At 34.7% G+C, this 23,027-nt stretch overlaps 1 protein-coding gene across 1 annotated transcript; it reads right to left on the bottom strand.

The window, feature by feature from the left end:
* Positions 1-292: 292 nt before the first annotated feature.
* Positions 293-13,502, bottom strand: LOC149553283 (serine/threonine-protein phosphatase PP2A-2 catalytic subunit). The gene is made up of 8 exons (XM_089788756.1): positions 13,301-13,502; positions 13,084-13,156; positions 12,184-12,471; positions 7,066-7,180; positions 6,438-6,546; positions 6,258-6,335; positions 1,403-1,594; positions 293-1,092 (listed from the first exon to the last, which is right to left on the bottom strand). The coding sequence occupies exons 3-8, from the start codon at positions 12,434-12,436 to the stop codon at positions 919-921; spliced, it is 921 nt and encodes a 306-aa protein (XP_089644882.1). The 5' UTR covers positions 12,437-12,471; positions 13,084-13,156; positions 13,301-13,502; the 3' UTR covers positions 293-918.
* Between the last annotated feature and the right edge of the window lie 9,525 nt (positions 13,503-23,027).

Raw genomic sequence — 23,027 nt, 5'->3', positions numbered from 1 at the left:
ACCAGTCACAGGAAAACGGTGGCTAACAATAATGTTAATTTTACCTTCCCCGAATCGAATTTCAAGCCAAACAACTAAACCTCAAAAAATAATACTTGTGACAATATCTAAATCACATATCCATCAGTCGACATAAATACAGATTCATTACTCCAAAAAAGTGTGTCATCCACAAGCTCAGACAGCCTCACAGTCGCTAGAGACATTTTCTTTTTAGTTGCATTTGCATTACAAAACCAAAATGGGGTCTCTACTAGCAGACATCAACATGGTAATCATATGTTACTGGAGCTTTAAGAATAAATAATATTGTTCTACTTCTATATCATGAATATTAGTGAAAAGTTTTTCCTCGGTGAGACAATCCAAATTATGTCCGTCCTCATAAACAGAAATAAATTCAACAAGCATGACTGAACAGGCAGAATCATCTGTTCTGTGCAAGTCTAGCTGCGCTATAATACTTTAAAAAGCTTTTTATGAGATACCACCCTCCTTATTTACCCAAGTATTCACATAACACAACATTTGCAGTTAAATAATACAAGAAACCGGTTACTCTCCTCTCTCTCTCCCTCTCTCCCTCTCTCTCCCCCTTCACCCCACTAGTTCCCCACAACATACAACCATTCTTAAGAAACAAAATCCTCTATGATCCAGCCTTGCAGTAGCTTCAAATTAATTCAAAGGATATCTTTCCCTTCAGATATTTATATCCCTTATGAGGAAACCTGAACTATATTCATCTTATTCTCCTTTTCTGCATGTGTCTATGTGCAAAGGGGTTTTCAACTGTTTTTGGTAAAACAAATTAAACAGCAGCCAAGCCCTAACAAAAGAATGCTCATAATTTCTCAAAATTTGATTTTCTAGACTTTACAGAAGCATACAGAACTACAAAATTCCCAGTAAACAATACTACAAGAAATAATCTGGAGTCTTGCGAGTGGCATCAGGTTCACTTTGACGGGGAGCAGGGTCAAACTGAAGGAAATTACGTTCCATTGTCTCACTGATTTCCATGATTGCAGCCATATTTCCACAGCGATAGCAGTAATTTGGAGCACTAAATACTGTTACCACATTCTTATCCTGCATTAGAGAGAATGACAAGCTACTTTAGGATAAAAGTCAGTGTGCACAATGATTACAAGAATATTATTAAAATCTGTGCCTTGACAGAAAATCCCAATGTAGATTACTATCACTGGTCAAGCTACCCAGGAATATTTATAAACTATCTAGAACCATAATATCCAAATAACTAAGACAAAAATCATTTATCTGACAAAAATATCTCATTAGCAAGGACTCTCTCTGATGCTGCAATCCAATCAAGTTATAGAATAGGACCTAAGTTGTTTTAACTGATTATTTTCTCAATCAACCACATGGAAATCACCTGACACCAATTGAAACCCTCCATAACTAATTGGTGCGCCCTTGCAACCAAACTGAGACCATTAGTATGATTAAATTGTGCAGCTATGTCCTGACCAAATGTGTATCCGGCACCTCTTGGGGAAATACCCCAGCCGCAACGATCATCAGGATCTGACCAAAGAAGATCACACATTGGTCCCTCATGTGGTACCTGAAATTATCCAACAGTAAGCATTAATTACATGTCTAAATCAAATAAACACTGCAGATGAATACAAATGCTCCAATTGTGCCAAGTGTAAAAGGTGGGCTTTACTATTTATTTAGAGTCCAGACTATAACAAACTTTAAACAGGCAGAACCAAAAATTGGTTTTCACCGTATTTTAGGCATAACCTTGAAACCCATCCAAGCGAGTTCTGGATTTATTGACGCCACATAACCTAACAGAAAGGATAATAAAAAATGAAGAAAAAAAATTGTTGCAGCAGATTACACACATGAAATGCATTGAAAATGCACAGCTTCATAAAATGTTTTATAACTACATTCTATTATCAACAAAAAGGTCACCTCCACTTGGGATATACCAACTGATAACTGATGATAAATGTTTTCCCACAACCAGTCATTTTAACTTCCAGCCTAGCATGTAGTACCTCTCCTGTTTGTATATTACCTTGTGCCTAGATGTGAGAACCTTTATGTGGTTGCTTGTTGCACACCTGATTTGGATATTGGATCGATGGAGGGTCTTATCATAATTTATGTGGACTAATTGTGTTCCTGGTAGCAAGAAGAGTGACATTTGGATTGTATTGTGATGCTGCTTTGGGTTATCAAGTGATTTCATGTCGATGATTATATCGAGATGACGTGATAACATGATGACACATGATTTGTTGATATATTGTTGTTGATAATGCTTTGTTATTATCTGGTTCAGAGATTTGATATATACTCATTGTTGCTATTTAAATGCATTTATTTAATTACATTATTATTATGATGGTTTAAATGGTGATCAGATATGAAAGGGTCAATGTCCTAACATTTGAATATATAAGAATGATTACACCATCCAAATGCCCCTTTATTGGTTTCAATTTTTGGATTATTTGCACAGGCGCTTCAGCTATTTTATATGTATTTATTATTTAATGTCCACTTCCAAGTGATCTTTGGCAGAGAAGAAATATCTAGCCTTTTCCATTCCCTAAGGCTAGAAAAGTGATTGAATAGTAAGGGAATGAGTGAATAATAAAACATTAGTCCAAAAAGCTAAAGTCTATTTGCAATATATTTAATTTAGCCAATAGGCTATTTGTGGGAGCTTTCCTCCCAGAATTTAAATAGTTGACGGAAAAGTTGTCAGTATGCCAGAAATTTCTCAATTTTAAAATTTTTCGGTTGCTAAATCGACTAAATTTAATGCATGGTTAAACTTGAGTAAGTCTTTTGTCTACTACATGCAGTATTAATATTATAATTAATACTATAATTTTTCTGTGTGTAGACAAGAGTCCACCATAAGATGACCAAAGTTCTCCTATCGGCGAACTCGTTGCATGCACAAAAGCATCCAACTGCTAGTTATTCATTATGTCTAATGATGAGGCCACAGTTTAACATTATTATACCAGGGAAGTGTCATGGGGGTAATTAATAAATATGTAATTGATCCTTGGGAATTATGCCTAGTTGTCATTCTGAATAATCTAGAAGAATTGAAACTTTTTGGAAGGGATGGGGTTATTATAAGAAATGTTGATGCCTTAAAAGACTTATTGATTGGTGATTAATGTTATTTTCTCTTCACCAATAATTGAGTTCTCTGCAATTTTCAGTCTGTCACAGAACGAAACCTGTGTAAGCTGCCTGGACGTAGCCCCAGTAGCCGCAGAATTTAAAGGGCAGTGAATTATGCCAGGAGAGACCTGGACAGCCTTCCCAAGGTGAAAGTCTGAATTTTATAGAAGGGTTTAAGGCTGTCTGCTAATTGCTGGGGTCTTCCCGAAGGAAAGCGCTGCACCCTCAATCTGCCATATTGTTCACAATGCAGCCCAAAATCAGTCTGTTTTCTGACAGCAATGATTCACAACACCATCAGCCCTTAACAGCAATCGCCTTCATCAGGGTGTGCTGATATAAACGGAGCTTTTATGAACTGAGAATTTAATTGTTAGTAGATGCCTATTTGTATTAGTGTTGAAACAAACTCTTCATTATCTATGATAAGAAATTAATTTCCTGCTGCCTGTAGCTAAATCATTGGTTAAAAATTGTTTAATTGGTGAGCAGCTACACTTAATGAGTATTGTAGTGATGGCAGGTACCTGACATCAACTCCAACTAGCTTCACAGGTCTACCTGCGTCTATATCCCCGACAGTGGTTAGAGGAGATAGTCACATTGGCCCTTCATAATATATACCTATTATCGTTTCTGTTTGGGACAATGTATCTTTGTTTAACTAATTGCAACTCTGATTACTGTATAGGCAAAGTCCAGATTGGTTTTATTAATTTCTAGAACTAGTTTTAGGCCATGAATGGCATTTTATTAACATTGGATTTTGTGCATTGTGATATGTTATCCCCATGTGGAGCATTGGGTATAATTGTTGTGGAATTTTCATTTCAGGTCCATTGGGATCTGAACTCTCGGTATAGAGGTTGATTGAGTGTGCATATGTGCATGATTGGACATTTGTCATTTTGAGGTTGTATTCTTTGTGGTAATACATTTAAACTTTACATGTACTATTATATGGCTATGTGATGTGAAATGTACTTTGGATCACTTAGGGATTCATACTCTTGGCTGAGATGCCAACTGAGTATGCTTGTTGCACATTGCCTATGCTTGTAAAAGAGGATCTATGCGATATTGTGGATATTGTGATTTGGTATATTAATATATTGGGATATTTCTTGATTATGTGAGACTTATTGAGATCCACCCTCTTGGCATGTTGGCCAATGGAGTCATGTTATTATATTGTGCGATCATCTTGGAACCTGCACTCTTGGTGAAGACCAATCAAGTATACCAAATAGTATGGTTGGACTTATGACCCATTGTCTTTTGAGTTTATATTGTTACCTTCTCTGAAAAGTTTAAGCCATAGGATTAGGTGCTTTGACTAGGTATGGAAAATAAAATAATAGAATCCATGAACACATTAGCACTTTCACAAGGCTATGATGACTTGTGAGGGTAGCTGTACGATTGAATCCCCGAGCATGCCGTGGGCAGTTTCTCTGGGCTGTGGGTGACTTGTGAGGACAGTATCCATAATAGAATCCCCAAGCACACCATACGTGCTTTAACAAGGCTATCAGTGACTTCTGAGGGCAGTATGCATAATAGAATCCCCAAGCACACCATAAGCGGTTTCTCAAGGCTATGGCTGAATTGTGAGTGTAGTTTCACAATTAAATCCCCAAGAATACCAAGAGTGCTACCTCAAGGCAATGGGTGACTTGTGAGGGTAGTTTCACAATTAAATCCACAAGCATAATACCATGAGCACTTCCTCAAGGCAATGGGTGACTTGTGAGGATAGTTGACACATGTATGGGCATGTGATGACATTCCCTATGTACTGTACTCAACCACCGAAGTTCTAGTTGTATGAGTAGCACCTCTTGGGTATTGGTTGATTGAGCATGTTTAGATATTGTGTTGCGGCCATTGCTTCATGTTGTGTTGCTCCATGTTTTCTCTTAAATAAGCTATGATTTATTTGCACTCTATATACATTGATTGGTGTGAGTCTATGCTTATACCTCCTTGTATGCCTTGCCTTGTGTTCTTGTTTGGGCTATGTGACTATATTGCGTTGTGGCCATTGCTTCATGTTGAGTTGCTCCATGTTTTCTCTTAAATAAGCCTATGATTTATTTGCACTCTATATACATTGATTGGTGTGAGTCTATGCTTATACCTCCTTGTATGCCTTGTGTTCTTGTTTGGGCTATGTAACTATCTCCACAAGCATGGTGAGGCGGACCTGAGAGTACCACATGATTGAGTGGTGTGACAAGGCACTGTTGGGGACCGGTGTACAAGTATTAAATCGGATTTAGTGGCACATACATGAGTTCCTGCTTCACCTCTCTCTCTCTCTCTTCCAATTTTAGTGAGAGTCATGCATGTATTCATGGATATTGTAATGTAGCAAATTGATGTATATGTATGTTGTTATACTCAAGTGATTTGACCTTGACAATCATGTTATTGGACCCTAACTGAAGGGGATGTTATGTATTCAGCCATATGTTGGAGTTAGCGCAGTCTTGGGTGAATATTAACTCAGCTTGTGGGCAAGTTTGCTAGATTAATGTCTCCACCAATATTTCGACACACATAAATCAGTGCCTCCAACTGGTAATTGGCACCTTCACCCCCACTGGTCCTGATAACAGGCCATTTGTGTCAGGCAAAACAATGGGATGTGGAATTTTCATTACAATTGTTTAGTAGGGTGTCAGGTGACCCTTGGAAGTGTGTCAAGACTTCTACTTGTGCACAAGCATGACGTGATTGTGATCTTTTATTCATTTTTGTTCATGTTGTTAGCATTGTTGTCTTAATTTATGCATGTAATGATGCAATTGCTTTAAAAAAAAACCCTGCATGTTTTACCCTTAGTTCCAAGGGTTCCTTGGCGGGGCACTACATAGCTAGTACAACCAAAATACTTTCAAATAGAAACTATTTAGTAACCAGGACAGAAAATTCTTCTAATAGAGAACACTACATAGAACCAGATCTAAGACACTATCATGCATAGAACTGAATGTTATGGTTGTGATCTTCTTTTCAAATCTATGCAGCACAGAACATTATACTTATGTGTATAGACGCACTTCCTGTATGCGATCCAAAGCTCGTATGTTATCAAGTGTGTCCAATGATGGGGAGAGACCTCCGTGCAAGCAGAAGATCTGCAATGAAACAAAAGAAAAGAAAATTTTCTTATAGTAAGATCAAGTTTGTTGTGCTGCACAGGGTACCAACAAAATAGTGTATAATATCTTTTTCTTTACCTGGCTTTCAATAAGGGCTGTCAATGGCAAGTAATCAAAGAGATCTGTAAAATACTTCCATACATTTGCATTTCCATATTTTCTCAGACATTCATCATAAAATCCATACCTGGAATTGCAAGAAAACAAAATAATTCTTGAACACAGTCGAAAAATTAAGATAAATTACAAATAAATTGACAAATTTTGGTCACCTTTCTAATCTCCCCATTCAGATACTAATATTTTGCCTCCCATAATTTAGATATAGCCTCAAATGGCAAACAATGTACGTGTCTGCTTTAAGCATGAGCATGAATGTCTTCTGACCTTAATTCCAATTCCCACTTTACTCCTCATTTCCAATCTAATCATGGCCTTCATAGACACACAAGACAGCATAGCAAAGAATCCCACTTATTGAATATTGCAGTTGCTTAGCATTAGAAAGAAAGCAACTTTTATGACCCTAACACCAACACTCCAAATTTTTGAGGAAACATATTATCTTCTTATATTACATAGACCAAAAGATATGTGTTCCTGAAAATTACTTTTAAGTAAAAAATTATGCAATTCAAATATTGGAGTCAAACATTCAAATTCCTTGCAAATCATGAGACAAGTAGTTATTGCATTGGTATCTTACACTTGGGTGATTTGACGGCTCTCATGATTCCCTCGTAATATTGTAATTCTATCTCTATAACGCACTTTTAAGGCAACCAGCAATGAAACAGTCTCAACGGAATAGTATCCACGATCTGCAGCACAAAATGAGAAACAATTTTTAAATTAAGCCTAGATTTGCCTTAGATTATCTGAATTCTGAATAGAAGTAAACGATTGTTAAATTATTAAATATTTTGCAATGTCACCACCAAGCTGTATATTAGATACCAGAAGTTAGACTATCATGTTTCTAGAACAAGACATTTTCTCAGGTGAATATAGAAAAAAAAACTTAAAATTGGTTGTAAACCTTTCATAATTTGTAACAGCTCTTTCGTTCCAGCCCAGCATAACATTTCAAGGAAATGTGGCATAAAAGGACACACAAAATGCAAGAGTACTCAAGAAAACAGCTTGAGTCAACCATATTTTAGAAATGGCATACCATAAAATTTGCCAGGCACTCACAAAAATGCAAGAAAATATCACAATTAACTCAACCATTTACTTGCTTCACAAAGTTTTACCAAGTTAAAGAATACAAATATTTTTAATTTGTTAAGTTTCAAACATTGGCATAACCAACTAATAAATACTAAATATCTACAAATTACCTCATAGCTATCGGCTAAGAAGGATTTGGACTTCCAACATGATGTTTCATATAATAATCAACAATTGCCAATTTTGTAAAATTTGAATTTGAAAGCATTTTACAATATCAAATTTTATTAAATACTAAATAGTTCAAAACATCTCGATTTTGTATACCGTCTGTCTGACCATTGCCACAATAAAGTGCACAGCTGAAAGCCTTGAGGAATATCACATTTGGAACTCTTTATCAATGTCTTTAAATTATTCATACCCTTCACAATATAGTCTAATGAAATGCTTCATTGCAAAGCATCACCTAAATTTTACAGTGTCTTAATCTTCTCCTTCCAAGTAAAGAATGAGAGAAGAATACACATACACGCTTGAAGAACACTTCGAAGCACTGCATTGATAGGTGTTACGTAATTGCTTAACAGAGAAGAAACTGTAGCCCACCAATACCATTAATATAATAATTGTATCTGTTATGCAATCTAATCCATTAAAAGTGCAGACTATGTTCATTCTGCTTATCATTGGCATGTGAAAAAACTCTGCAGCATTTTTGCATCTGAAAACATTTTCATGATTGTGCAACCTTCTCCAATACAAGGGTTTCATGTCGCTTTCGTAGTCCAATGTCAGAAAGGTTATGAAGCCTTTATTGTTCTGAGAATTTTTTGTATGAGATTGATCTTGAAGCAGAGCTCAACAGATGTGCAAGATAATGGAGTGAACTTGCATATTAAAACTTGAAAACTTACGACCAAACACTGGATTCTGATCATGTGAAAAATTGATCACATGGCAACTGGCTTATTTCAAAACTGCCATCTAAAACATGAATAGCAAATTGTGTCATGCACCTTTTGCAGAGTTGGTGGTGTTTTTCAGCAAATGCTTCTTGTGAAGGAAAATGCTAGTAGCACACTAATTTTTGAGACTAACTTGAACTGGTAACTGACATCTCACCAAAAGATATTTCAAGCATTCAGGTACAAAATTACCTTTACATAGAGTGCAAAATTAGAAATTGAGATAAGTACATTTCTTATTATCAACCAGCTTCCTAAGTTGTAGAAATGATTCTAAATTGAAACTTCCATTAAATATTCAGAATAAACAAAAAAGTATGAAAACAAATAAAAAGAAACAACAAACTATTGAAATTGCATGCAGAGAGGTATTTTTGAGTTAATATTCACTAACAAAGCTTTTGATGGCAGGGCTCAAATATTTTGTGAAATATACTGAAAGATGATAATATTGCAGGCTAAATCAACTTAGTTCATAACAAATTTAAGAAGTGTAAGAAATGGAGTGAACTGTGGAAAAGTACACAATTGATTGCATGCTCTGCACCGATTAAGGCATGCAGCAGTCTGCCTAAATTGCAGTTTGAATTTCAACCCTCTTTACAATCAATCTGGTCATCTTTTAATGATTGACAAAAAATGAACTGATAATTATCTTTTAAGCCTTACTTATAAACAGTCATGCTCTAATAGGGTGTCTCCTCACCATCTCTCTTTACTATGAAACTACAAGGATGCTGATTGAGAATAATGTTTTTGGTGAAGGCCAAGTTCCCTTTTTGTAATTGGGCTGCCACTATTAAAAAAGCAATGTTCTCTCTAACAAGTTGTGCTGTGTCTTATCTGACAGCCTCAATGGCTGAATACCCATCCAAATGTAGCTTTTCTGATCCTAGACTGGTCACTGATGAAATTGAAATAAGGGTAATACAGCAAGGATGGAAATTGCATCAAATTGTTATATGCAAGTTAAACAAATAAAGTCACACCTATATTTTATATAGTGAACATCAATAATTGTGGGCACAAGGGCAACTATATCACTCTTATTTGTATATTGAATTTCCAGTAACTATATAGCCTTCATAAGACATCATGGAAGTTATCCCAAGTCAAACCCAGGACAGTGGATGCTGTTTTAGCCGCAACATAATCATCAGATTGTACACAAAAGCTTCTTTCACTGTCACATAATTGCAAGATTAAAAATCTATAAGTAAAGCATAATTCTTTAATTAAGCGGGTCTCAACAAAATTATGGACAAGGAAACATCTCTTAAATAACTTATGCTTGATTTATCTCTTTATTAAGCAATCTTAAATTTAAAGCTACATGTATTCTGGCTTTATCAGTATAGTTTCCCTTAATCAACTAAACCTTATCACCTAAAATGGATTAGATAAATCATAAGACCATGTATAAATTGCAACTAGACATGAGTAAAAGTCTAGAACAAAAATGTCATACAGAGATTATCAATTTACTAAAATGCAAAGCATGTTAATATCAACCTCTAGCTAGGTGCAAAAAAAGCAAATTCAAAAGTTATTCTATTCCTACTTTTTTCTTCCTTGACACAGTTTTAGATAAAGAAAATTCATAAAAAGGGTTCACATCAGTACCCTTTCTACTCTTTGCCAATCAAACCCTTTCAAAAAATTTGGTAGGTTTATTCTCATCAATGGATTCCTTTACACTTCGGTACAGGTTCGCTGCTAACCATAGATATATTAGATCTAAATGTCTGTCTAAACTTTAAGGAAATCCACAATTGCAGCTTCACATGTAAGTTCTACTTTTCTAAATGTACCAATTTATTATTTGCATATCTATTGGTTTCAGCTACAAGTTTCAATTGTAATTTTTTAAATTTTAAGCTCAGATTTACTGCATTTCTATTATTTACAACACTGACTGCCATTTTCAGTCAGTCAGATGGTAGGATCAAACAGAAAAAAAATTCAGCTCTCATAACTTGTTAAATTGGAGAAAGATCATATCTGCATTGAAGATTCAAGATTGCATCCATATACCCAACCGTGTAAAATAAAATTTCTAATAAAAAATAAAAAAATTGATTGGGATGAAGAAAAGTGAAAACTAGCTTTTCAATGGAGCAAGACTCAAAGTGAAGTAGAATACTATAAAAGCAAAGTAATCATAATAGGATGATACAGTGTTGTAAACATTGTGCTCTAAACTGTCTTGACCAAATTTGCATGGTAAGAGACAGAGATACAAATACATAAACAGTATCGGGTTCAGATATGGCCATTTTTAGAGAACCTCAATAGGATACAGCTAAATACAACATAAATTAAACACATAAATATATATTTAACACAATTTTTTTAATTCTTGAGGAGATTTTCACTACTTCAAAAGAAATTATGTAATTAAAATAAGTATGTTACAATTAACCTTGTACTAGTTTAGAATTGCAGATGATCCAAGCTGTAGTTATGTAATTGTTTAATCGTTATTACTGTGCAACGACGAAGAAAATCATAATTGTCTCAAATAACTTAAGATATCAGTTTGGAACAGCAGAATATATTCAATTTGGGGTTTATCACCACTTGATATTATACAAGAATAACGAAAAAATAAGTTAATAAAAGTCTAAGCCAGGTGAAAAGATCAGCCTTCTACCCGTAATGAGTAACACCATTAATATCAGTTTATTGGGGTCTTGATCGTATAGTTTAAACGTACTTCCTGACTTTTTCAATGCCAAACAACAAATCACCAAAAACAACTTAAAAAATAAATCTTCACATAGAAATCCCCCAAAGTCTACTCCCTCTCAACCTTTCTAATAAATAGTAAATTATGGGGACCTAAATAAAATCTTGTAGTGGTTTAGAACTCCACATTGCATCCTAGTTGTAACGATGTCATTGTTGAATATTGTCATCGTGAAACAACAATGAAAATCATATTCTTATCAAAAAATGTAGCACGGTGGTTTATAACTGTAGGTTATATTCAACTTGATGTTATCTCTATGTAGCAAGTGTGTTTTCAGCTTAAATTCAAGCAGCTGGAGTGTTCCTATGCAATTGCTAATTATGAAAAAGAAAAAGAAAAAAAAGGATGATTTGATAAGCAGTGAAAAAAATAAGGGACTGGAAACATGCAGCAACTGTATATTGTCAAAAATAACAGGTGGCTCGACAAATTTCATTCCCTCTTTCTTTCAATTTTTTTCTCAAAATTTATCTGCACAAATTGTTTTTACTACTGTTAATATAAATTCAATATGACAACAAAAAAATGGAACATTCATGAGCCACAAACTCCACTGATATTCCAAATTAAGTTACTAACCAAAATAAGCTATGAGGACATGCTTTAAGTCAGGTGAAAATATAAATTCAATATGACAGCATAAAGATAAACCAAAAAAAATGGAACATTCATGAGCCACAAACTCCACTGATATTCCAAATTAAGTTACTAACCAAAATAAGCTATGAGGACATGCTTTAAGTCAGGTGAAAATATCAGCAGTATTTAAGTAATACCGTAAGAAGTAATAATATTAACAGCAGACCTTCTTCGGTACATAATGAAATATGTTCACAAAATTTAAAGCACATATTCTCCAAAAAAATCCACAAAATAGCTCAAACAAACACGGCCAATTAAAAAGGAGAAATGAAATACAAGATGACCTCACCTACATAATCTCCCATGAATAGATAATTAGTATCAGGTGCCTTGCCACCAATACGAAAAAGCTCTACTAAATCATGGAATTGCCCATGAATATCCCCGCACACCGTGACCGGGCACTTCACGGGCTGCACGTTCCATTCTTCAACTAAAATAGCTCTGGCTTGGTCACAGAGGTTTTTCACCTCCGCCTCTGACAACGGCTTGCAGTCTAAGAGCTGTTCAATCTGCCAGTCCAGATCAGCATGGGAAGGCATCTCTAGCACTCTAAATAGTTCTTCAATGCAAAGATCTGTCCAAGAAAGAAACCCAAATCAGTCGTGTTCAAAATAGTCAGAATTCTAGCACCAACTGAAGTTTCGAACTGTTAACACGTATTCATAGGTTCAATTTTCGGATACTTGCAATCTCAAAAATCTCAAATCAAGACACTCATGAAGCCTGATGTATTTACTTTAAAACGAAGCAAACATTCAAATAATCTTCCAAAACAAGTGAATAGGTCCTACAGAGTCGAAGACTTATTTGGCCAAGTGGACAGTAGTCATCTCATGTCATCTCATTACACATACTGTGGCAGTTAACTGCGGGGGCGTAACTATAAGTACAAATCCATCCTGACAATCCGTGCCCTTTGATGTGGGACAGGTAAATTCGACCCATACGTGTTACGCATCAGAAGTGTCCTTAATGGGGAAAATATTCCCTTATACGTACATTTTTTACTTTTCACAATATATAGATTGATACGAGTGAGAACTTACGACCCCTGTACCCAACTTAATCAAATTGTCTGAGGCTGCCATTGTAGTTGAACTATCATTTTTCCATTACGTGCTTCTTATACTACTGTTCAACTCTAATCTTAGCTCAAAATTGAACAGTGAGAAAGAATACTACTAACCTTAATACCAACAGCGCCGGATCTCCACGTGGATCAATCCACAAAGAATAGCCCTGTTGGCTTCCAAAGCATTCTGATCATGAAAAACAATATATATATATCAACTCTAAAAGAAATCATAAAAGCAGATGTAACCCAACTCGTAGATTTCGATTTTTTAAAAGACTAATCCCCCAATCTGAATCTCTATCAAAAATCTTTAAAAGGGTTAACTTACCTATGATTGAAAAGCTCTGATGCCGTGCCAGGCACAAAAAAGAGCTACTCAGATGAAGAAAAGATATGCCCAATTAATACCTGAAGGAAATTTAGCAACCCATCAACAGCATTCAACTGGTTTTGAGTGTAGTGCGGGTGCTGTGAAGGGGATTACTCCCTTCGGGCTCTTCTACTTTGGAATGAATTCCTAAATACAAGACAAATGTTGGCCAAATTAGAGTCGAATGAAATTTACCACTCTCCTCAGGAACCTCCGCCCGCCGGTTGCGGAGAAAATGCCAACTGACACCTGTACGACCCTCGCTTCAAATTATTGAATTAGTTTTCAAAATTACAGGTACTTGAAGTGCGGAGTTTGGGCAACGTCTATCCACAAGGTGGATGTAGTTTTTACTAGGTTACATTTTAAAAGTTTTACCAATTTGATAAATGCTTGTATTTGTCTAGTAAAAGTGCATTCAACATGTAGGATAAAGGTTGAAGTTTATCTTCATTGATATTTTGGATATTATTCTTAGCTTTATGGTACTGATTATTAAAGTGTTTTTTTAGATTTATTTGTAATTTTTAAATGGGGCTAATTTTTGTTGTTTATTAGTTCTCTTTATATAATAGGCATAGAACTAATGTCAAATACAATTAGTTTTTCAACTCAGAATTAGTCAATTTCTAAGGTTAAAAAATAAGTTTATATTTAATCATTTATTTTTATTTTTATTGGCTAATATGAATTTTTGTGGGGTAATATTGATTTATTGAGAAAACATTTTTTTTATAAAAGTTTAGAGAAACTTCCTCAAATTCTTTCTACACATTCTGAAATCTCTGAAATTTTTCCCACCTCTCCCCTTTCTCCAGCTTTCACCCTGCAACAGATCTCTGATCACATCCAACAGAAGCCTTTCACCATTGTAAGAGCGCCAAGTCCCTGCAACACTTTTGTTTGATAAGATCTGCAAGACAATCATCGTATATGCAAAAGTATCCAATTTTTTCTATCAGTTCCAATTACACGATTGGTTAGCGAAGCAACCCCCGTGCCAAATTTTGGGAAATGTCATTATTGGAGGGAGAATAGGCAAATTTGATATTCATTTCATCTAATCCTTTTGGCATACTCAAAGACTAGAGAGATGTGTTGGTGTTCATAATCATGGTTGAGACAGATACCTGGGAGTGGCGTTAATGCCACTTTCTTTCGGGCAGCAAACCCTTGAAAAATATCCATCTATTTGGGACTACTCGCTAAAATTTCTAGTAGAATCTAGGAGTTATTTGAAGTTGTAATGTATCAATTTGAACTGTAGCAAATTTGACAATTCACTAATATTAGATCAACTCTTTGTTGATATTTGTAGCCTCCAATCTTTTTGGCTCTACTTTCTGAAATAAAACCAATTGAATATTTAATCGACCTTAAAGGATTTGCAAACTCATGCCTTCTTTTATGAAAAGCACTCTCTGGAGATTTAGTTTGAATCCAAAATTGTTTGGCATCCAAAATTCTAAAATAGGTCAAATCTAGAACGTCATGGAGATATTGAATCCTCCAACTCTGAGGGACAATTGAATGGGTTTGGTGAGCACTTTAAAATGCTACTATTATGAGCTTCCCAAAGCTACCTACTATAGATCCTCCAAACCATTGCCATTAGTACCACTACTTGCTAAAATCACCACTTAATATATTTTTGTTGTTAGTGGGTCTATTGCTAGTGGTTCTCACTATAAGGGCTAATTTTTCTAATATTTTAATGTCATTGATTTTTCCTTTTGCCACCATTATACTTAGATGGCTTTTATTTGTGCAGACAAAAATTTGAATGCAAATGCATTACCAAATGATGGTGTGAAGAAAATGGCCAAAAATTATTATAGCAGTGGTTATTTACTTTTTAAAATTTCCATTTGCATCAATAATTGTCCCCACATCTAGATAGCACCACTAGAAATAGATGTTATTTAGCCTCCACTACATGTGGCTTTCAAATGGTAATAATTGTTGAGAAAATGTAGCAAGTCCATTCTCTTGGAAGCACAATAGTGAATTTTTGTATATTATATATACATATCTACATCCTACAACTTGATGGGGCCTACAATTAATTGATTATGTTGTTTTTAAAATACATATATAACATTTAAGATATGTTTAAAAATAAAAATAAAGAAAATTGTTTTTTGAACATTTTAAAATTGAAAATGGATTATACATTTTTAAGTTTATATGTTATAATATATAAAATTAATTATTAAAAAATTGATAGAGTAACTTTATTAAAGGAGTTTGAGAAAGGAATAAAATTGTGCACTATAAATTTATAATACAAAGTCAGAGATGTGCACTATTAATCTATAATATAAGAAAGAGTATCTTAAAATGGTAGAGTTTATTTGAATCTTAATAAATTTGATAAGTGTTAAATATTCTCTCTATTTTTTAATAATACTAATAATTTTTTAATCTATACAAATAGTCATACACTAAAAATTACAATTAAAGCAATAAAATAGTAATTATGTTATCTAACTAAACCTCATAGTTACCCCCTCTTTAAAAAAATAAAAAAACCTCATAGTTACAAGTCAAGTCATCAACGGTTTATTGCCTCAACAATCAATCAATCAACTTGCTCATAAGTCCCTAGTAAGGAAAATGGATCAAAAAATCAAATAAAGGAAAAAGTTAATCCATTAGTGGTTTTTGGCCTTTCCAATCAATCAACTAAAGCTTTCTCTCAAAAACCCAATAGGGGAAATCAAATAGGTGAACAAGTTCAATCATCAACAATTGGTACCCTTCCTAACGAATTAGACAAAGCTTTCTCACAGATACCCAATGAGGGAAATGAGTTGACAAATCAAATAGATGAACAAATTAACTCATTAACAATTTATGTTTCGATCAGCACATCAACTAAAACTTTCTCGCATATGTCTAATATCAAAAGTTGGTGACCTCAATAATTAATCAATAGCTATTGAGATTTGTTGAGATTAGAGTTGCAATGTCTTATTTGATTTCACTACATATTTCAAAAAATTTAATTCAACTATATATGTTTTCCAATATCACTGATGCTCTCATTTCTTCAAAAGGCAAGGACTCCATCTCACCTAGAGCTCTTGTTTTTATTTAAATAGTTGATGGGTTTTCTTATAAGAAAGCTTGTAATTGGGAAATGTGTTTCATGTTGAAGACTTTTACTGAGCACTCCAAAATCGATCCACATTACATCTTGAATTTTTGTATCATTGAATTCCTTGCATTGGTTTACATTGAAAGTGTTAGTTATAAAACATTGTAGAAGAGAAAATGTATGTTTAATATGCTCCACATCATATCTTCAATTTTCCTATCAATGAATTCCTTGCAATTGTTCAAATATGATTTATGTATAAGAAGTAACATTTTTATATCAATAGTCATTTTCCCATTACGTATATAATTGAAAAGTTCATATTCAAAAAAAGAAAAGTTAGGGGATATTAGATCACCCCATGAGTGTTCAAACAAGACTAAACCCAGAAAGCAACAACAACATCAAAATAACGTAAGCATAGCCTAGAAACTAAAAATACCCTAAGTGGCTAAGGTTGTATTAGTAGCAAGAGGAGGATCATGATCATCATTTTTGCTCCATACATCAACAAGGTCTAGAGTCAGGTCCATGAGGGACCATCCATCTTCTACTTTATCGTCTTCTTCTTCATCATCCTTTTTGTTAGGAGAAATTGCAAGAGCCAACCGTAGGAACCACTTGGAAGAAGTGGGCCAAGTATAATCATTGTCAATGTATGGCTAGTCAAAGTTGCTTAGAGCAATAGGACCAAGGCTAACAGATGACCAAGGCAAGGAAAAATCACCACATTGTAGAGAAGTTGACTTGTGACTCCAAGAATCTCTTCCCCTCTTAGAGAAATAGTGAGGGGCCTGGGAACACAACATCTGAGTAGTGAGAAGATAAATTATGACTACCATGACACCTATGAGGTGGAGATCTATCACTGAAGGTAGAAATATCTAGTGGTACTTTGGTAATTGTACAAGCGGAATTATCCAAATGCTAAAGTAACTCTTGCAAGTGAGCCCTTTCTAGCTTTACTTTATTGGCTTGTCTGTGAATCTGTAGAATAACACTGTTACATATGCATGATTTAGTGTATACAAAAACATTAATATCTAGAAAGTTGTGAGTGAAAATAACAACATTTCTTATCCTTCCAAAGAGTGGAGAGGATTTCCATCTTGAAAGCATGTCATGTCTGTAAAATATTGAAGGGAAGTCTAGGAGACTCTCCCAACAAGACCATATGTCAAGAAAATGGTTTTGGCCTTGAGGGTCAAAAAACCATGAATCATGTTGGAAGTCTACTGGGAAAGTTAGATATTGAGGGGAGTAGGGTGAATCAAGATCTATAAAAATTTTACCCTATGAAATAAATATCAAATCTGATAGCTTCACCTTGAATCCTTCTAATAATAATATCATAAATCACATAAATATTTACTGTAATAATGTATTAGATCTAACAACTAATCACATCCATAAACATGAAAGTAAATGATCAACACATAATACAAAGATTTTGGTTACCTATAAACCCTCCAAGGTGAAGGTAAAATTGGGGTGGAAATGACACCTACAAATCTTCACTACTGCAACAATAAAGTTTGCCAGTTAGGGCTACCATTTTGATCACTTTTGATGATCTACCCTATGAGGGGTTTGCCCTGTTAAGAGCTTTCAAGACTTATTTAGTCTACCTTGATTAAAGTATTTAAAATTTACAACTAAGTAAGCACTATGTTAAGAGATTTACAAAGGTTTGTTATGACCACTCTATTAAGAGATTTACCCTAAAACACTTGCTAGAATGTATTAGTAGCTAATCCTTCAGTTTGCATTTAATATGCAGATTAAAAATTAGATCTAATATATATGTATTTTTCCCTTCATTGCTATGTTTGGTCACTATATTTGGTTTACCTTCACACTTCACCTATGGCATCTAAACTTCACTTCTCTCTCACACACTCTACTAAAATTAGGGTTTGGATCATCCTTTTATAACTATTTATAGAAGTTTCTAAATCAAAATCAATGATCCAGATCTCTCTCTTTTGTTAGTTAGTCCTTCCATTTTTCTGATTGGTTGATCACCTTGCATAGGGATTAATGATCCATAAAAAAAATGTGTGATCACCACCATAATTGATTCCTTCAACAAAAACATACATCTCCACATCAGAAAAAATATTTTACCTCAATGTTTGTGGCATTCCAAATAATTATATCAAAATTGGATTACTCGTCACTTGAACATTATGATGCTTGGTAATAACTGTTTTGCAATGTTGTCACTTGGCATGTATTTACTCAGCTTATAGTGGGTGATTCAACATGTATACACTCAGCATGAACTATGTTATGGATGACTTAGCATGTATAGGGGTACTCAGCAACCATAGGCTTGCTTGACAGCCACTACTGCTCAGTTCATACATGAAATATATACAAGTCTAGTTACAATGCTTGACCTATATAGGATGACTCGGTCGTGGTGATGACCAACCAACTCTGCCAAATATATGACTAAGTGTTTGACACAAATAGGCAACATGGCTTAGGGATTGACAATCTCCTCCTTTGATATTAGTGGCAAAAATATTTTGTCATGATCAAACATTACATATCAATACAAAAGTACATCTAGAAATCTTATGACTCCAAAACTAATATATACATTAAAATATAAAAGTTTTGACAAATATGATCAAATGTCTATACAGATGTTTACACCATCATAACTTTGACATGATTAGATGTTTGTACAAATCTTTACACCATCATAACTTTGATCACGCATCAGACTAATCCCCCTTTATTTTTGCCACAGACATTATTGTGTGTAACTGGGGTCCAAAATGCCATTTTTCTCCAAAATGATTTGTGGGAGATTAAATCATATCCATTTTCTTCTCCCACTTTGCCTTCAATGCATCAAGAATGTGACTCTGAATTTCTAAAGTGGTTGCAATATTAACCATATTGTCACCAATAGAGGTTTGTTTATTTCTCTAAGTTAAATCTTTAGCAATCTTAATATGTTTTTGCATGACTGGAAAATGTGGAGTCAACAAAGCTTGAATTATAAGCAACTAAGTTCTTATCTTGCCTTCTTCAAGGAAAATTTCAGACTACTTGGTCTACAAAATTTATAACTTTGAAAAATGAATAGAGTCGGAGCTAGCATATGAGGTCAATGTCTGTGCACTCATTTGCATGTCAACATCTAACTTATCCATTTGTTCTCTAACCTCCTTTTGTGACTGTTGGAACTTAACATATCTTGTCGGATAAAGATTTAATGTCAGTGATAGTCTGCTCGACATTAGTAGCTTTGGTAGATAGATCGACCATCTTTATTGAAATCTTGATAGCTACATTTTCCATGACCTTATTGTCATATTGCCTCTCTGCTCTTTCCCTTAGCTTTTGTTGAACATTAATATTTGGCTCATTTATTTTGTTTACAATATGTACCAATTGATCAAGAATACATGTATTTTCATCTAAATCATCAATAACAATATTATCTAAAAAGAATATTCTTGATCTCAAACAAAATTTGTTTCTTTTGGTGCTCTCTTCTTAGCTTGGGTTGCTTAGCCCTCCTTGCATATAACTCACTCAAAATTAGCATTTGCTCCTCTATCAAATTTGACTTATCATAGTCTAGTATAATAATATATCCATCTAAGGTCATTGGCTTACCTTTGATTGTTTGGGGTGAGTACCTTACCTTCTTTATATTTTACCTTTTGAATCTAGGGTGTTGGAGCTGATCAATGTTAGTTGCAAACCTTCCGTTTGAACTGCCAAATTCAATAGATGTGATCCTTGAATCACATCACTCTACTTCACTACTCCACCTGGTTGTTCTATATTTGGTTATGGTTTTGTTTCACCTGATTGATTTGTGTGTAGAATAGTTTGGAGTTCACCTATTGAACTTGGTCTTCTTGTCCCCTTTTCTTTCTCTATTAGATGTCATGAGTCATGTGGCCTTTCTGTACCTGTAGTAGATTGATCTACTGTATCCATGTTTGTTTCCTCTTCCTTACTCTCCACTTCTTGACTTTGCCCTTCATGTGTCAACCCACTTTATTGCTTGATATCTATTACAATTATCTTTTGGAGGAGTATATTATTGTAGTCAACAATTATTGTAGGTGTTTCTATGATAGTAATTGTTACCTGTTGAGTGTAACCTTTGTCTCTACTTGTAGGATAACCTTTTATTTATACAATTATAGGATTGTCCTCTGTCAGTATATCCTTGATAGACTTTGAGATATGTTCTTTCTCTTGCTTGGTCTTCGTAATCCTTTCCAACTCCTCTTCAAAAGTAGTCATGTATTTTATTGTATCTTTAGGTGACTCATCTTCAGTTATTACAATTTTAGTTGGCTTCACAACTTCTTGAACCATTTTTTGCACAATGTCTAAAAGTTTCTCATCATCTGAATAGATATCTTTAGTATTATCTAGTTCAACTTTGTCATCTTCCTTGAATCTAGAACTTGGAGTGAGAGATGGCTAGAGTGGGTGATTCTGGAGTGGTGAGCGGGAAAGGTGGAATTCAAAATTCAAATGGATCAGGACCAAGAATGATACATGCCCATTAGGAGAGGGAGGTCAAGGGGAGAACATTGTGATGCAAGTCAAATTGGGAAGGAACCAATGGAGGTGGGGCACCTAGGGATCTGGGAGGGGGACCCAGGTCTGTGGTTTCTATCAATATTCCTGCTAGAAAATGGTCAAGCTTTTTTGGCATCAAGCCGACAAGTAAGTCTTCCTTTCCTTTGATCAAGAATGTTTCTATTTTTTAGCAGGGTTCATTTATTTTGGAAATCCTAGACCAAATTATAGATATGAATATCTCCAAGATGGATCATACCCTTACGGGGAGGTTCTTAGGAGGAAGATCGAACATCGAGATTGTTAGAGGCTTTGTTAAAAGGAAATGGGCTTTAAAGGGGCAGGTTGATATTGTTGTAATGTAAAAAGGATGTTTATCCTTTTATTTTTCTTGTGATAAAGATAGAAGATACATTTTATGCAGTGGATCGTGGGTTGTGTGTAAGCATACAATGATTTTACAAAAATGGTCCCTTAACTAGATATCCTAGGATGAATCAATGGTTTAAGCCCCTGTCTGGATCAAGCTTCTAGGAATACCTCTTGAGTTTTGGGTTGAAGATGTTTTCCAAGGAATAGCTAATACCTTTGGAGAACTCTTATCTATGGACTCAGTGACAATTTCAAGAAGGAAGTTAACTTATGCTAGAATTTGTGTGGGGGTCATTCAAGGGGTGGATATGCGAGAAGATATTACACTCATATTTGAATTGGGAGTCTGGCAGCAGAAGATCAAATATGAAACTATTCCTTTTGCTTGCTTCATTGTAAAAAAATGGTCCATTGGGCAAAGAAATGCCCAAATAAGGTCAACATTCTTTAAAAAAATGAGAAAGAATGGGTTCTAAAAGGCTCTAACGATGTTGAGGTCATGGAACAAAACCAAGTTGTGAAGGGGAATAATGAGGAGAATGTCTGTACTCAGGCAGAGACTCTCTAGTTGAGTAAAATCAATGAGAAGGAGAACTTGGAAAAGGATGTAGCTATTCCCATTAATAATCTAGAGAATAAGGATAACTCTGATGATGATGGTAAGAATAGCAGAATGGAAGAGGTTGAGGCTAATGAGATTTTAGAAGCTAAAATCTCGGGTGACTATAGCAAGAATTTTTCTAGTAGTAAGGATTTAGATTACCAAGAGGCATAGGAATGTATTATTCTAGGGTCAGGCTCTAAGGATAATAAGATCTCACCTCATAGCGAAGGACCAGTAAAGGATAGCTCACCCAAGTGGAAGGATGCAGAAGATATCTCTAGAGCTTTAATGGATGAGGAAGAAGTTGTTGGAGTAGACTAGATAGATGTGGGGTCTAAGAATAAATTTAGGGCTAAGAAGAAGGAGGAATTCAACTTTAAAAAGAACAAAGAAAATTCCTTGATGAATAGGAAAACAAGGACTAATAAGGTAGGGGATGCTATTCATTCCCTTACTCCAATAGGAAAGAATAAAAAAATTGGGGACCTAAGGAGTAACAAAGTTGAGGATGTTAGTCATTCCCTTACCCTAGCAGGGAAGTGTATCAAAATAAGGGATGTTGGTGAAACCCCTATCCCATTAGGGAGACCCACTAATCAACATAAACAAATTTTGGAGACCAACAAAAGTACAACAGATGGTAGTCAAAGGACTATCTTAGAATCAAAATCATTCCATAAGAAATGAAGATTATTTCATGGAATATCAAAGTATTAAATAATCCTCATAAGAAAGATATAGTTAGGAACATGATTATAGATAATAAACCGGATATTGTTCTTCTACAAGAAACTAAGATGCTTAAAGATAAAGTTGAAAATCTATTTTTGTTGAAAAGTGGCAAGATCTTAGGGGGTGATACTGATGGCACCTCAGGAGGTATGGATGTCTTTTGGAATGATCAAAATATTCATGAGGAACTTGTATCATAGAATAGGAATATGATCAATATTAGATTTTATAATGCCAAGGATGATACTTCATGGGTGCAAACTAATGATTATGCACCTAATACAAAATGGGGTAGGAAAGCTCTTTGGATT

Source organism: Cupressus sempervirens, chromosome 6, assembly GCF_028749045.1.
Source record: "Cupressus sempervirens isolate cs-2001-9-10 chromosome 6, ASM2874904v1, whole genome shotgun sequence".
In the NCBI taxonomy this organism is placed as follows: domain Eukaryota; kingdom Viridiplantae; phylum Streptophyta; class Pinopsida; order Cupressales; family Cupressaceae; genus Cupressus; species Cupressus sempervirens.
Note: the sequence above shows the minus strand (reverse complement) of the source record. Positions and strands in the feature narration are given on the sequence as shown.

What these genes read in the sequence shown, in the direction of transcription:
- LOC149553283 (XM_089788756.1), bottom strand. Translation starts at nt 12,436, where the DNA reads ATGCCTTCCCATGCTGATCTGGACTGGCAGATTGAACAGCTCTTAGAC. An exon ending in AGCCGTCAAATCACCCAAGT is followed by an intron (nt 6,547 to 7,065) that starts GTAAGATACCAA and finishes TTGCAATTCCAG; the next exon opens with GTATGGATTTTATGATGAAT. An exon ending in CAGCCCTTATTGAAAGCCAG is followed by an intron (nt 6,336 to 6,437) that starts GTAAAGAAAAAG and finishes GTTTCATTGCAG; the next exon opens with ATCTTCTGCTTGCACGGAGG.